Here is a 17,732-nt window from a genome sequence, read left to right as displayed (position 1 = left end):
TTGTCTGAACAGAGCATTAGTCAGTTCTAATAAAGTCACAAATGGCCTGAAGTGTGCCAAAAGTTCTGTTTTGATCTGATTTGACTTTGGACTGCAAAGACACTGAAGATTTTCAATCACAGCTCACTGGCAGAAAACATGGCTGATAGCACACTTTAAACTGGTGAAATTCTGTCCACTGGGTTTTGAAGTACACATTTTTGGTATTTGAGCGCCCCCTATGGGATGGCCTCAAAGTGCTTCAGTAGGCCTATTTCCCAAGAAGAAGATGTGTGCTCAGATTTATGATGGCCATTTTCCTGCTAAGCCCCGTCCCTTGTGAAATGTTCTGAATGACGGCGGCCATGTTTTTCCACTGATCTTGCTCATTATAATAGAAATATGTCTCTGCTGCCCCGATGCTGTATACCAGTTTTGGTGTTGATACAATAAAAATCTGACAAGTTCTTTTCATATCACTGATTTTCAAAAAACTCAAAATGGTGGAAAATCCATCATTGTGGACTTTTATGGTCAAAGAGGTTTTTTTGTACAGCACTGTGAGCTGGACTCGTGTTGAATTTCAAGTCAATTGGACTGAGGGGCATACTCTTTCCAAAATTGACATTTTGGGCCTTAATTACAGCGCCACCATCTGGCCAATTGGGCTCAAATTTCTCGGGAAGCACTTGCACATGAGTTTCAGTTAGTGGACCGAGTTTCTTGTTTCCAGCTCATTCCAGCTCACAGAAATTTGAGCTGCTGCAGCAAAAAAAAAAAAAAACCAAAAAACTCCTAATAAAAAAAAAATGACAATAAATCAGCACAAAGACAATAAGGTGTGTCCTTTCAGTGTTTGAACCCTAACAAGGCTGAACAGTGATTGAACAGTGGGAGCATGGATATATTAAGAACGCAGTGAGATGAATGAAAGTGACAATATTTACTTGAATGCATAAGGGCTGTTGCTTAACAGCACCAAGCATCTGCTCAGCTACAGCCAAACAGATGCCCGTTAGCACACAGGCCTGCACATATGATGGTAACACGGAACTGTCTGGACTGCATATTGAGTGCTGTGGCGCTCTGTAAGTTTCATTTTCTATTAAAATGTAAATGTTCAAATCCAACAGCTTTTAAGGCTTGTTCTCTGTTCAAATTGTCTTTCGATCAAGACCTCAAAAAAGGCTGAGTCACTGAATCTGAATCCAAACCAGGTGTATGAAAATACTTTAAAATGGTTTGAAAGAAACAATTACATTTCCATTTTCATAGCAAGACAGTGACAAAGTCCTAGAATAGCCTCTGCTGCTCTCCATAAATCTTGGATGGCTAGTTTTGCAGAGCGAGGTCATGCATATTTTATCCATGCCACTTCTGAACTGGTGACCAGCTGATGCTAGTCCCCACCACCAGTCCCAAATCAATAAATCAGCAGGTGAGCTGTGACCCTGTTGGCTGTACATCTCAAATTCTTCCTGACAGCATGGATTACTGTCACTACACACCCAACACAGACTGTATGTCTCTCACACACACACACACACACACACACGCACGCATGCACGCACGCACGCACGCACCAAAGTGCTTGTGCACGACGTAAGCTCAGGGACTTCTTGCTCACCTCCCTCAAACTCTGTCTGGCAGTTCCCAGAGTTTTCCTTCAGGCTCTCTTCTTCGTTGGTGATGATGTTCTCAATGTCCTTCATGGTCAGGTGGTCGCGGAAGGCGTAGAACAGGATGTGTTTCAGCTCCTCCAGGGTGATCCTCTGCATGTCGAACTGCAGGAGGAGAGAGATGAGACGATGTTTTCCAAAAACAGAGACCATTTTCCTTTCACATGAATAACATATTGTGCTGTATTCTTGGCAGGATACCGTATTAACTGAACAGGTACTAACTTGTGTGCTCGGGACACAATTCTGCTACCAGCTTCAAGAAACACCATCTCACAGTCACACTAAGCTATGCAGCAAAAAAAATTCTAATTGAGTTTCTGCTGTCAACAACTTAAATAAATAATTTGCTTTGTAAACACAAACATGTTCCATAAATTCTTGCACATCCCAGTAACTCCTACATATGTCGCTCTCATGCATTCACTTTAATCAGAGTGGCGTCAACGCGTTGATTAAATTGAATGCACTGGAGTTATAGGCTGAAAGTGATTGATTTAATGTTCAGTTTGAGCATTTACACAATTCAATCTGAAAGAAGTCTCTCTCACATGCACACACACACAGAGAGACACACACAACTTGTGAACAGAGGTTTGAGGGTCTAACTGCTGTTGTTTCAGATGTTCAGAGAAACACACAAATGCTTGAGTGCTGTAATGAGAAAAGCTATTTAATTTTCTCTGTATTAGTCTGGTTAAAAGCAGCAATGCACATAGCCAAACAAGAAAAAAGTGAGAGAACTGAGCCGCCATCAGATATCTTCACAAAGTCCAGAAGCAGTTGAAAGGGCTGACTTCCTCTGAATGCTGGCATCAACATACCCATAGTCATATGTACTAACTTAATGAACACAACTCATTTTATCAGGCTATTGACAACACACTGTTTAGCTGATTATTTCATCTCTCATAGTTTAACTCTCATATTATTTTATCTCTCTAAAACTATAGGCATGACAGAAACCTCTTTGACAGATTTAGTATGAGGGAAATAAAGACCAACAGGGCATCATCTCAGGTGTCTGACTCTTGATTGGCCTGATGTCCTTTGGAGAGACATGAAAAGGTAATTTGGGGTGTTCCAATCTATCCCTGAGTGGCTGCACTCTGTACCTCTCTGCTGTGCTCCCACAGTGTGAAATACCTGTTTCAGTCCTTGCCTTCCACCCAGTGCATGCTGGGATGGACACTACCCCCTGCAACCCTGAACAGGGTACACTGTACAGAGGATGGATAAGCACAATAATGACCAATAATGACAGGACAGTCTCACGGCCATTGCAAAAATTAATAATACAGCTACATGAATATGTGAGCTATATGTCTCACACTAAATCGCAAATTTCAATCATTCTAATGGCCTGATACCAATTTAAGAACTGCTGCCTGCTGTCATAGACAAGCAATCCTGTTACAAAGAAAATGGAAGGCTTTTTTCCTTCCTTCCTCGACCTTGTGTTTTTTTTTAGCCTGGACTGAACCACAGGATAAAGTATCTTCCACAGTTTGAAATAATGTCAGTCAATCTAATCTGTGCGATCAATCAATCGATCAATCTTTCAAAGTTACTTTAGAAAATAAGGGAAGAAAAATGACAAACTGCAACTCAGAGAACTATTGCTTTTGAAATCCCTTTTTTCCAGGGTGCAAGCAGAAGTACTTCCGCTCATTTCCAATAAAGCAGCCCCAGAGTGAGTTTACACAGACTGAAATGAATTTGAGAGACAAGTTGCTGATAGTCTGAGTCACAGGAAGCAGGCTGGTGGAATAAGTCTGGCCGGCTATTTCAGTCGGCATTCTGCTCCCCTCCTCTTCTCTACGTGTTACTATTATGCAAGGACACCGTCACCGCATCCTGGGCTTGGCGCCGCCCGAGACGATTGTGATTGGTCTAAAGAAACACACAGCATTTTATCCCTAAAACCAGAACTGTAGTGGGTTGAGCCACACCTTTCTACAGCAGTGACACAGCACAAAAAAAAAGTGTGGAGAGTTCTTGTTATGTGAGACTAAACTGGTGATTATAACCCCGATTATAAGAAAGTTGGGATGCTGTGTAAAACATAAAAAAAAACATAATGAGAATTGACAATTGATAAATGATAATTTTGCTATTCCTTTTTGACATAAACTTAACTTAAACCGTACAAAGACAATATATTTAATGTTTGACCTCATCATCATTGATTTTTGTAAATGTCTGCTTATTCTCAATTTGATGTTAGCTAAACGTTTCAAACAAGTTCGTAACAGGTGATAGTATCATGATTGCAGTCAGCTTGAAAAAAATCTTTTTTTGCAAATGACTTCACACACAGCTTCCCAACTTTTTAGGTATCTGGGTTGTACATGGATGGAAGCATAGCCTTGACATTTTTACGTGTGAGAAACTCTCGACTACTCTAAAACACATCATTCAATTCATTTTGATCTTCATTTGTAAGTACCAGAGTGTATGTGTAGCATTCAGCAATATTGCAATGAATGATGCTCATTCAAAGAGAGACAAGGATAACATCCACCGGAGTCCCTGGCAAGCCCACTGGGTAGATAATTACATAAATCACAGCATAAATCACATTCGGACATACCGTAAATCACACTAACCATCAATGCCATTTGTTATCTCTATACCTCAGAGTGAGCTGATGAACACTCACACCAATCACACTCCAAATGCTAATCAGCTTCCATAAAGATTCATTATCAAAGCTAATTAAGAGTTGGGGGTCAGCATTTCAAATTTTGTGTGTTGGATCATTAATCAAAAGACAAAGTAAATGTAAATGTTGGCAGGACAACAGCATTATAAAAGCTACATATTAATAGAGTAATAAATCACATATGCTTTAGTGAAATGTAAATTAAGAGAAGAAGAAGTATTTCATTTATTATGTCGGCTGTATGAACATGCATATATGGAAACATTAAATGGGGTGTTGCAAAGTGCATCAGAAAGGACTGAGTGTTTTGTTTTGACTCGAAATAAAATGCTTCTGTAGGTTGTTGCAGAAAAAAGTAGGGAACATTCAAACAACATATGATCATTACTCAATTCTGAAATAATAATACTGCAATATTAGGTACTTCTACTGCTACTACACTTCAACCTATTAATACTGCCACTGTTGCTACATGTTTTCTATAAATTCTATTAACTCATTTATCTACCTACAGTGAATCAAATTATGTAACTGTATTTTGTATTTCTCCATAAAAGCACTTTGGTAAACATGTGTTATTAAATGCTCCAACTGATAGAAAACTATTAAATATAAGGAACTTTTTACCACTATAGTAAAGTAAAAAATGAGCAGTGCTGTACCAAGGTTGAGGTTTTAAACAGCTTTAATATAAATTAATCAGCCATAATATTTGGAGGTCTTGCATGACTGACTCCACTAATGCACACAGGTCCTAAAAACACACTTCAAAAAATTCAGAAACTATGATGACTGATGGTTGAACATTGCAGATCCAGAGACGTTGCTGTTAATCATCAAAGTTAATTTATTTAAGACTTTACGAAAACATTGCAAGCTTAAATCACAAGATGTCTAATCACCAAAGCCAAAGACTATTCAAGTGAATGAGCTGATGCTAATGAGCTGCAGCACACTTTTTCAAATCATTGCTTTTCCATGCACATGCAGCAAAACTCTCTCACAAGTCTTTGTATAATTGCCCATCTCTATCTTATATCACTATCATGTGCAACAGCATAAAACAGATGTTTTGTTTTTTTGCAGCAAACAGTTGAGATGTCTCACAGACAAGAGAGCTCTGTTCATTCCTCCTCTCGTCTCCCTCTGGGGAACAGAGAAAGAATGAAACGCTCTCTGTCCTAAACAGACAGATCCACCTGGAGCACTCCTGCAACATCTGCCACTACAGTTACAACCAACTCCTGTGTCACTTCTCCCCAAGAGAGACGGGTCGGCGGCCTAATTGTGTTTACTCGACCTTCGTGCAACCTTGCTGATCGTAATGACGCCATCGCTGGCGGACATCAAGAGACTGCCGGAGCTTCATTTGCCAGTGAAAAGAGAGACGAGCCGGAGGATAGATTCTTCACTCAGCACTGCAGTGGCAGATAAGAAAAAGCCATTTTATTTTCTCTTTCCACATTCCATGACTTCCTCAGACTACATTCAAATTCAAGCATGGAGTGACCTTTATCAGAGAATATGAGGAAAGAGAGGGGAGTCTGTGGACCTGAAGTGACTCCTACACAAAAAAGATCTTTAGTGGGACACCCAGTGTTATGTGACCTACATGTTTATATTGAATCCCATGCACAGAGAGGAAACCTTCAATCGTGTTCTTTGCATCACAATCTTCACAGAAGTTCATTCTGAAATGTAATCACACGCCTCGGGCAAAAGAACCTTTAATGGAGGCTCTGAAAATCGTTGGGAATATCACACACTGTTCAGACCTGCTGTGGTTAAAGCTCATGAGCAGCCTTGCAGTGAAACGACACAATCCCAGACAGCGATGATGGAGATCTGAGTGGATGCTAAAATCTCTCTTCTCTGAACTGATTTTCTCATTAATCTGTATGAGAAAAGCTTCCAAAACATCAACAAGATACATAAGACTCCGACTCTAATCTGGGATATCTGAGACGCCACTGGTCTGATTGATCAATCTGTACTGGGGCTGAATTCTAAAGAGCTGCATTTGGTTTCTTGCAGAGTCAGTGAAACTGTAAACAAACACTATTGGCTAGATATATATTTAGCTGAATATGAGTGGTCAGCAAGCACTGTGCTTCTCAGGTACAGCACCTAAAGAAATAACTAGATTGTTAGATCGATTAACACGAAGATTGATTTGTAGAGCTCTGTTTGGTAAGAGTTGACTGGAATGATGATTCGACTGGGGGGATTTTTACAGCTTGTTTTTCATGACGAAGCTTGTAAAAGCCCACTGTTGGTTATAATGTGACTTAAAATGAATAAACAAAATATAATAATACTGCATTGGCATAATTTACACCTCATTAAAAGAATGCACAGTGGCACTAGGAATACAGAATCTCACTGACAGATGAACAGTTTCTATTCCACGATCTGTAACTTATAGTGTTGTTTTACTGCATTAAGTGCTTTGTTAGGCTCTTTGTCTGGAGACTGTGGGAGCCTGTGATACGAGATAAATTTCCATTAGAACAGATTATAGAAGAATTATCTTACATTATCAACTAAAATCATCTCTTCATATGGGTATCAGCAGAATTCAATAAAATTATAATTACCATGAGTGTAATCAACCTCAATCTGAGGATGTGCATTGAGGATGATTTTCTCAGCCTGGCAGGTACACTGTCCTTGGATGAAACCATGAACCTTTGCGATTCTGCTCAATTGATCACCCGCCTATTCTTCACACTGCAAAGTGGATTTGGGGATGAGCAAGGGGAGTCACCCTGAGGACAAAGTGCTGTTCTTCCCTTCACTCGTAAACGAGGTGTGTTCAGCTGCTCTCACACACAGGCGGTGAGAAGGTGCCAAGAGCCAGCATCCATCCATCTGCTGAGTTCAGCCCTTTGCAGTGCAGCCAAATTATACAGCTACAGATAATACTCTGCAAACTGTAGAATCCAATTACATGCATTTGCTAATCTAAATTTTAACACAATGAGCTGGCAAGTATTTTGTTTTTAAATGGCAGAAATATTCATGCATTTGCAACACGCTGCAGCTGGGGACAAGCTTGTCCCCCAGATTCAGTGGATTTGAATGCAGAACCATGTAGAGTAGCCACAGACACAGCTGCAGATTTTTATAACCTCTGCTCTTTTCAACAAGCCCTAAATATTATCTTCATTGAATATGCTGCTCTTTAAATCTGTCACTTTCACTGTCAGTGTCACTTCTGGAACAGTGTGAAGTGGTGTTTAGCAGGGATCTGACTGCACCTTTTTTTTTTTTGCAAGGCATCCTGACTGACTGTAACTCAAACTGATAATACAATCTGTAGATACTGTTGCTGTGTGTTTGAATGGAAAGAAAACACAACTCTGAAGCAGAAGACAGGATTTTACACAAGCTTGACAGCCTAAGCTACAAGTGTGGCACAGACAGAGCAGATTCATAAGCAAACTAAGGTTTGCAAATTACCAACACAAACTTACAATGACCTGGAAAGACCTCTGAAGCTGCTCAAATTCTGAGGTAAGTTGGTCTTCTACCACAACAACATCAAGTCTGCACAGTGTTGACAAAAAAAATCACGCCGACAATACTGAGATGAGATTTAGATATGAACCATACATGTATATATAGTTATGCCTTTACAATGCATAGAAATGCAATTACATTACTAGGCCATGAATAAAATGGATGGTCGGAAAAAAAGTTTGAAAAAAAAACAAAAAACTCTTGCCTCCGAACAAAATTGCATCGTCTTGCACTTCGGGAAGTTGCAGCTGTCAATTTAACAATTTCAACATTTTCTTTTTTGTGCAGATCTTGCTTGCATCACCACCCAGTCAGGAGTGAGGGGGGAAAATACAGTTCAATCCACCTACTGAATATTTGTACATGAACTTGGGAAAAGGGAGGTCCGACCCACCATCACTGTTGGTGACAATGAAAGTCAACATGTTGAGGTTTTGACAGCTATAAGCCAGTAAGCACTGACTCGATCACCTGCTGTATGTGAGAGAAGTTATAATGAGTAGACAGCTAGCAACCTCTGAGCCATCGCTCTTCAGGACATCCCTCTTGCTAACCTTTCTACTGCACACGGCTGCTAATATTTATTGCCGGAACATTTATTATTTACAAAGCAGTTTATATGGGCACTTGCATTATTCACAATACAATATCTGAATCTGCTCCAGAGTTTTCCCATGACAACACTTCTCAGTCTGAAGAATATTCATGTTCTCTTACATTCTTAGCTTTGCTTTCTGCTTGGTCAACAGTTCTTACATTTAAATCTTATTTTCATATAATGACTTTCTTTTTGTAGCTTTAATGTAATTCACGCAGCTAGTTTTGTCTACACAGTGTACTCATTTTTTCCTCCTCATCTATGATAACATGGTGCAACAGCAACAGGATGTCATTAGGTTGTTATTATATAATCTGCATCACTGTCAACATATTCCAGCACATATTACTGTTATTTTTAAAGGATTCATTACTTCGTAACACCTGTATTAACCTGAATTTGTATCTAACTCAGAAGTTTACTCAGTAAATTAATTTAAATTAATGAAAAAATGCTAACAAGGGTGCAGCAACTGACAATTACATGACTGCACATCATGCATTGTAAATGTACAGCATTTCAATAGGCTTTTCATAGGATAAGCCACAGGTAACAAGGCAAGACTTACTATATTCATTATGTCCTCCCCTATTCTTGCTTAATGCCTGAATCGAACATGCACACAGCCTTTTCTTTGTTAAAATGAATGCTCAGCATCTTTATCAATCTCTGCCTATCAACCCCTCTGAAAGGCCTGGAGCCTTCAGGAGAAATGTATGTCTCCATTAGCACTACGGTACCCAGCCGTCAAAGGGCAGAAGATTAATTGACAAAAAAGAAAACCAAATATGGGCCATGCGAGTCAAAACAGGTGGAAAAATGAAATGGGGCTCATATCTCAAACCAGTCACCAGTGCTGGAAGTGACAGAAACATTGGCTGCATGGAGCACTGATGAAAATGGACTTCAAAAGTACTTTGATTCTTATGGACAACACCTTTACACATTCAAGCCCTGAGGAAATCAGCCAGAACTGTGTTGACGTTGTGCCCAGAGAACACTTAAATGTAGTTGATGCCCTGTTATCAACAAAAGCTAGACACAAACAACTTATCATGCAGTCACACACAACTTCATCTTAAGTATTTTTGTGGCTTCTTCAGACACAAGCAGACAACAGAAAACTGGACTGAATGAAACTTGGATAAATGCTCACATCAGGTATTTAACAGTCTGTGACTCCTTCACGGAAATCTATTTGAATCTCAGTACAGAGGGTATTACTTTCTCTTGAAGACGTTCACTTTACATTTGCTTTTCATTTGCTGCAAGCACAATGACACAATGTCAGCGCCAGCAACAAATCAAAACAACAGCAGACTTTAGCCGGCTTAACTCGGAGGCAATCTGAGGAAGGTAAGATAAGAAGGGGAACTGCCTAAAACCACTGAGCAAGCTATCAATAGCCAATTACTGTTGATATGATTAATCAAGCAGAAATTACTCCCATTAACCCCTGGAGAAGAGCAGGCTAGAGGAGCTGCCTGAGGGTCATGGTCCTCATTAGTGGGATTCAGTATATCTATATGCCCTGCCTCGTGTAATTCATTGCCTTTGCTGAAGAAGAAGGAGGAACAGAAGAGGCAGAAGGCAAGAAAGATAGCGAATAGAAGAATGAGTTGAGGACAGAAGAACACAGTGGGCTCAAGAGATGGAGGGGAAAAACGTAGGAGACCAATTTAATTCTAAGCACAATTTTTCTTGGGGGTTTAACATTCGATTGCAGCTTGATCCAAACCTGAAAATATTCAGCACACAGTTTAATTAAGCCCAAAGGGCAGCAGCAGCATTTGACAACAGGGCCCATACTCAATCCTAGAACTGATTATGTAGCATATTTCTTATCTTAAAGCAGTCGAAAGAGCACCAGATCCAGTTGGCTCGCAGAGCAGGGTTGAGGCATTAAACACCAGGCTCTAAAAGTAAGCTTATTCACCTTCGTTTTCCCCTCCTTCCTCTTAAACAACACCGGAGTGATGAGACTTCCCTTGTTCTGCCATTTCTTTCTTTTCTTTCTAAACAAAGGCCTGCAAAGCAGCATCCAGCATGAGATGCAGGGAAAAGCGGATAAATGCGTTGCCTCACCTGCTTACTTGCATATTGAAATTAAAATCGTTTTCACAGAAGTGTCACATCAGGTGCTCTGTTTTAGTATGTCGACGACTGCATCACTGAGGATTCAAGGCCTGCACAAAGGGAAAGTTCATCCTTGAAACCCTGAACTCCTACCATCCCAGGAGATGCTGACAAACTAAAAACCATCTACGGCTCTGATGAGACTTTCAGGTACAGCTTGAAGAAAAAAAGGTTAAACCATCTGTTACTACACCAATCTTTGCTGTGAAATGATGAACAAGGAGAAACGGACCTGTCTTTTCAGTTGCATTAAGCTGACAAATCACTTTCTCCATTCATCTAAATGGGATTCTACACTGTGATTACTTAGTGGATAAAAATGAAGAAGCACCTCTCTAGGAAAGAGGCATTTATTTTGATTGACAGATACTGTACATCATTAAAATTCTGGGCACTCCAGTGCACAAACGTTCCGTCAGTGCGTATGGGTGTGTGTGTGTGTGTGTGTGTGCGTACATGCAAGTACGTGCATTTTAAGCTAAGCGACTGTGCAGAAAATGCAGTAATGTGTTGCTGACAATTCACAGAGCTGTGGTCTGCATGAGAAAGAGCTGTAATGAAGTGAATCACTGAGGTAGCCAAGCTGACTCACATGTAATTAAAGTAACACGGTGCATAAGGAGGAGGGGTCGGGACCAAAATGCTGCATAATATATGTGAGAAAAGGCTCTTCTAAATTATATAGGGAGGCCTCATATGATACAGAAAGCAGACAAAAGGAATACACAAAGTGCTTTTACTTCTCAGGGGGTCTGAGTTGTTCTCTCTGCGCCGGAATGAAGGAGAGCTCAGCACTTACTCCAGACTGACTACATTTACATCCACTCTGTGTTCAGGACAATTCCTCAAAAGCTTCAGGTTTTAATCTGCATAAGCCTCTTACAGTGCACACAGTATATTTTGCATTATTTACCTGCAGTAAACTGTCTACCTTCCATTGTCTTCAATCAACATGAGGCGATATGTCCTGGAAGCAGTATAGGTGTTGTCAAGATGCTAGGTAATGTTATCAAATACAATGCATTCATTAGCATACTATGCTAACACACAGCTGTATCCTACTTCACTGCCGTATGGTAACAGAAGCTGCAGTAGTGTATGATGTTTAGAAGCATTGTGTCAAAGCCAGACAGTACTGGTCAGTTATAACGGCAACAGCGAATGTTATGGAGAGTTTATATGTGTGTTACTAATGCAAATAAGCATAAATGCAAATTCTAGAACTTAAACAATAATCAAATTTGGCAACAAAGACAGACAAACATAATTTATTACTTAAACTATATGTACAAAAATGCATGATTTTAACAGACAAAGTCATTTCCTTCTTTACCTTTTAGCGTCATGATAATTTAGTTGTTTTTTTTATCAAGATGCTCAGAAGAACAGCAAAAACAACACTGCACTTTTTAATGAAAAGCAACCCCAAATCTGATCCGAGGTCTGTTTCTGGTATCTGTATATATCCAGCCCTGACCAAACCATCGCAAGACTGTACAGGACCTTGTATATGGCCAAACATTCAGAATGTGCACAGGTGTGGTGAATGTTAAGCGGAAATGAGACATGACAATGAGTCAGTTCTGTAGAAAATTCATTACAATGACATCTCGTGGGATTCGTTAACTTCAATATGAATTTTTCTGTTATATTTTTAAGGGATAAACTTTTAACCCAAGTATAAAAATGAAAATAAAAACCCAAGAACCTGAGAAAACCTAAACTGGAATTTAAATATTCTATGTTAAACTAATTAAAAATGACAATGACAACATGTAAAACCACTCCATGCTGTAAAGACACCCAGGTCTAGTTCAAAGTAAGCACTGTAAAACTCATCTGGAGGTCATCATAAAAAGCCCTGTTCTGTCTCACAGCGAGAGAGAAGACCTCCGAGGAGAAGACTCTGGCCAGGGATAAAAATGATGCTCTTTTCCGGCATAATAGCACCGTAACGCTTGGCACGATTGAGACAAATCGAGTCATTTTCACTTTGATAATCCTCCATAATTCACCTCCCAACCTCTGAGCTGGAGTCTGAAGATGGCCACATTAGAGGGACGGTACTCCAAGTGGAGCTGACTGTTTGAAGGAGGGTGATCAGGTACGTGGAGGGGACGGGAGGATGTGTGCATGTGGGAGTTGATTAACTGTAACGTCATGTCTCTGTGCCACCTTCATTGCTATTCAAGGCCATGCCTGAGAAGGGGAATATGATTTTTCTCCCTTCTGTGCCTTCCCAGTAGACATGTGAACGCTCACAGTGTGTTTACATCCTGCGTGGCGGCCTGGAATCCATCATGCACCCAACAACCGCTTGTCAGAGAAGTACTGGCTCCCCTCATATATACCTGGGGCAGGACTACTGACAGTCTGCAGTTCTTCAGTTTCATCAATTCAGTGTTTCAGTTTGAGAAACTTGAATAACGCCTTCATCGCTGTGACCACTGAGGTTAAAAAAAGGATAATAATTGCGGCCATTTAATCAAAAGTATCATTGGGTATTAAATAGGCATATCCCAAATCTTGTCACATCTTTTACTCGGTCAAGGAGAGAAAAATGCTGTGTAACCTTGCTGTGATACTGAGAGATGGAAATGATTTGAATCTGAACGACTGCAGGGAGTAATGGATAATGTGGAGCTAAATTACGCCATTCATCTACGTTAATGTACATTATGACGACAGAATAATAGACACACACAACGTTTATTATATTATTTTGAGAACACCTGCACATTAACATTACATTAAGTCTACACTGATAAACTATTTGTGCTGGTTTCCTTGGCAGGGTATAAATAACACCAGAAGCAGATCTTAATGTAGAATAGTCTTAAAAAGTGGCCTTCTGAAACATATGTGAGATTTGGATTAGTTATTTCTTGTATATAAGGAATCCTGAACTAAATTTAATTTGATTAATTGCTGTATGTGTGCACAGCACTGATATACCGATATCATTTATAATGTCATAATAATATGTCATATCATGATATTAACAATATCAACAAAGTAATCACATACTCAACATATTAAAAATACACGCAGTATATACAGTAAGGGTTTGAAATGCCTTTATTAATGACTTATCGTTTCCTGAACATGCCTTTTTTATTCTGGGGACGAGGACATTAAATGATACTGCATATATTTGATCTGTATTCTCTACAGAGAGCTGAAATGATTACACATTTACTCTCATTTTCCACTGAATATCAGGCTAACCCCTCCCCTAACTGCAGGGGCCAACACAAATATTAGCCTACTCTCACTTCTCTCTACAAAAATCATGGTGGCCCATGTATTATTAATCATAGATGAGATGTTTCAAAGTCATTATAAATCCAAAATTGTGTCCTGGCACAAAGGACAGAAAAAAACAAGATTAATGAATCTCATGATGGGGATGAAAGTCCACATTTATAAAGGCTGAAGGAGGCAGAGGCTCAAATTCAAACAGCACTATCAGGGGCTGGGATTAAAAAGACCCCAGTGTGTAAAACCTGATCCTTTCATGCTACAGGTAACCTGAAAGATTCACTTTGGAACAAAATATAAAAGTTTGTCTAACTAATAATACGTGACACAACATGCTAGTTAAGAGCAGCAGCATTTTATGTTTCAGTGATGGAAAAATTTCCATTCACATGTCCCAACTTCATGCTGCTAGACTGCTAAAAGCTGCTGGAACAGCCAGTTTGCTTAGTTCACCAGATTTGGAAAATCAGTACCTGAATAGATGAGCAGGACTAAAATCTGCAGTGCTGCAGGACCAAAGAACAGCTTCAAGTCCTACTGAGCTGCACTCACTTTCTGTTCCCAAATACACAAATTTCAGTAGTCAGCAGAAAAGGTCTTGTGATAATTTGATGAAAAGGAACTGAAAAAGTGTCTCAACTCATGGAGGAGCATGTTACCATTCAACTTATTTGAATGCATTCAAATCATCAGAATTGAATGAAAGGAGTCCTTGTGAGCTGAAAGTAATGATTGTGTGTTCATTAGGCAGGGCTTCCTCACACTGCTTACTTCACAGACACTCTCAGAGAAACCACCTCCAAACTCTCTGCCCCGTTTTTCCTTATTATCTTGAAAAAAGTTGTATTTCTGGAGGAAGATTTACACACATTTATGCAGTTGGAACTATTTTAATTACACTTATTTAACACAAACACAAACTTTGTGACACATCCTGGTAGGAACTGCCCAGCTGGCCTCCAAAATCTTAAGCATTTAAGACAACATAATTATTTCAGAAAGTACTGCATGATACATAACTCACTGGTCTGCTGTACAATGAACAAAGGAACAAACAAATAAAAAATGGCAACCTCATGACTTGTATCATTGAAATGTAATATGACTATTAATCATGCATTAATTAGGGGAAGCACTGAGTGGGTCTCACATAACATTTTCATATGAATCTTCTGTTAAACAGTGAAGATACATTTTTCCATATAGGGAAAATGAATGCAACTTCAAATTTTGTTAAGTTTTTGTTTTACATTTAATACAGTTTGAAAATAATAATCAATAGGGACACATGTGCTTTAGTTATAGCATTAACTTAACCAGATGGCATGTCAGTGTTCCCTTTTGATAGGTAGGCATGTAACAAGATCATACTGCATGCTCTCTAAAAAATGGAAATAAAGTGAGATATTTTCTCCACTATACTTATAGATTATAGATATCTTCATCTCTAAAGAAGCATGTCAAAGTCTACTGAGTATGAATGCAGAAGTGAAAAGAGCTGTATAAAGCCTTTTGAGCTACGTGAAGCCTGCCTTACGTGAGACTTGTGGAGTTGGACAGACGTGAGCTTACCAGGCTCCTGTAGCCTGCTCCTCATCTCTGCTAATGCTAGCAGCTCCATGCTCCTGATACAAAAGCTGCTGCAAGTACAACACAGCCTCTTCAACCTCTTGAGAGTCAAGTTACATTGTGGGTAATGCAGGCACTCGGTTTTGACAAGGAAGAAGAAAGCATGAAATAAAAAAGACAATATCTCTGGTCCTGCAGCATCGTGAGTCTGACAATTTTATAGGAGTGCAATGATGAATTGGTAGAGAACTCTTTTAAGTACATGTCTTCAAGCAGAGTAATCAGGAAACCCAATTTGATATCCACTTACACAGGGCAATGATAGGATGTAAAAGAAAATTCTGAACAAGTCTCAGTGAAAGGCTTACAGCTACAAGAAATGTCTGCCAGCCCCCATCCTCTGGCTGCCAGGAACACTGATTTTAGTGATGATTGTCATGCATTTATTGCTCGATTTGAGAAGATTAGTTTGTGAATATATGTGAAAAACCAACAGAAACTCAACAGCTTAGGCTGTGCCAGAGGGAGTTGGGGTGCTGAGACATATTTTCAATATGGTTGGCACATTGTCTTAGCAATAATAACAATGATAATGTCTTTTTTGAAGCTACATTCATTCTGCACTCATTATGATCTTTTGTGGTTTTAAAATGTTAAGGACAGAGACCAAAGCAAAATCCAAAAAAGCACTATAAGCCAGAGAGAACACTTTGCACGTTGTTCAAATTGAGAAATAGGTAGTACTGTGTATGAACCCTTCTTGTCAAAAAGTAAAATGTGTTAGACTGAAGCTACTATCAGTTGAGAAACTGCCATCTCTAGTGTACTCCTCTGTGATGGATTCCTCTCTGTGTGATTGCTAATCTTCGGAGTGTAACATGATGGGTTTAGAAAGCAGCACTTTGGTTCTATGTTTGGTTCTTCGACCAAAACATGCTGCTGGTTGTGATGCTGGCCTTCTTCTCCTGTAGATTACATTTCTTTACATCTTATCATGTATGTTAATTTTTGGAGTTTCTGGAAAACAACCACAAGCCTGGCACACTCCACTCCCGAATCTGCTCTTGTAGAAAAAAGTCCTCGTACATTTTGTATCTCTGCAAGCAGAGTACAGTCCTTGAGGTGATGACAACCCTTTTCAACCCTCATCCCTTGAGTGCTTTGTCTTCCTCATCAGCACAGACATAAACTGATAATCCAAGCTTTCAAACCACCAGGCAATAATAAACAAGACAGTGCTGAGAGGATACCAGCTACTCCAGCGAGCCTCACACTTCTGCACAGACAGAAACACAGGTCTCCACAGAACAATGCACATTTGAAAGCCCATTTTTCAAACCATTGTGCTGCAAACCCATCCCAACCTCACTAGAAAAACAGCCATATAGGTCATCCGTGTAAGTAGAATATTTACAACTGAGTGTACATTAATTAATAGGTGGCGACCTCTAGCGGTCATAGAAATTATGATGGAAGCAAAGGGAGAAGTCAAGTGATGTAATATAAAGAGCAAGAAAGTCCGAGTTTGTTCGTACTGAAGTAATGAATGAAACATTCACATTTTTAACCATGATCCTTTCCTAAACGTAAACATTAACCATGTGACAATGAAGGTGCAGTACAGCTATCGTTGGTACTCTCTAAAGGTCATATATATAGACATATGTATATGTCAGGTCATATATATGTATCGACCTATTCAGTCGATAGGACGTGTTGCACAAATCAGACCTGCAGTGCTCAAACATTAAAATGTGGTGTATATTAGTGTATCACAAACTTTGCTGAAAGGCTTGTGACTTTAAGAGTTAACAGATAAATACAGTCAGCTGTGTTCAGTATTTTAGGATTTGCCAACATTTGATAAACTTTAACTTCATGTTTAAGTTATGAGCACAAATTTGCAGGTGAGGAGGAAAGTATGAGCCTGTGTTCAAGATATTATTCTTTAAACTGCTGACAGCTAAGACTAATACAGAACAGGTTGAGGCAGCATTAAGTTTTGACATCATGGAATAATTGACTTGAGGAAAATGTAAGGAACTACACAGATAATGTGAAAAACTGAACATTGGATAGGCTAAATCAGGAGAAAGGATGAAGTTGATCATGAATTATAGAGCAGCATAAAAGCAGGTTTCACATCATTTTTGACAGCAATAAAGCAGAGGCACAAACATACACATTCAAGTATTAAATAATTATGTATATGCATGAGGTGGTTACATGAACATAAAACACCTTTAAGTACAATGAGTGAATTTTAACTGTATGGACTGTGGTACACCATACTTAAGGTCCTATGATTTTCATGAAGCAGAAA

The 17,732-nt window shown here is 39.3% G+C and overlaps 1 protein-coding gene across 1 annotated transcript in view; it reads right to left on the bottom strand.

Moving 5' to 3' along the window:
* Positions 1–17,732, bottom strand: part of LOC121609577 (calcium-binding protein 8-like) — a 51,541-nt gene that overhangs the window by 4,143 nt on the left and 29,666 nt on the right. Inside the window, exon 5 of the mRNA XM_041941244.1 lies at positions 1,607–1,763. Coding sequence (XP_041797178.1) covers positions 1,607–1,763 — 157 coding nt within the window. The remainder of the gene's footprint in view (positions 1–1,606; positions 1,764–17,732) is intronic.

This window comes from Chelmon rostratus, chromosome 7, assembly GCF_017976325.1.
Source record: "Chelmon rostratus isolate fCheRos1 chromosome 7, fCheRos1.pri, whole genome shotgun sequence".
NCBI lineage: Eukaryota > Metazoa > Chordata > Actinopteri > Chaetodontiformes > Chaetodontidae > Chelmon > Chelmon rostratus.
Note: the sequence above shows the minus strand (reverse complement) of the source record. Positions and strands in the feature narration are given on the sequence as shown.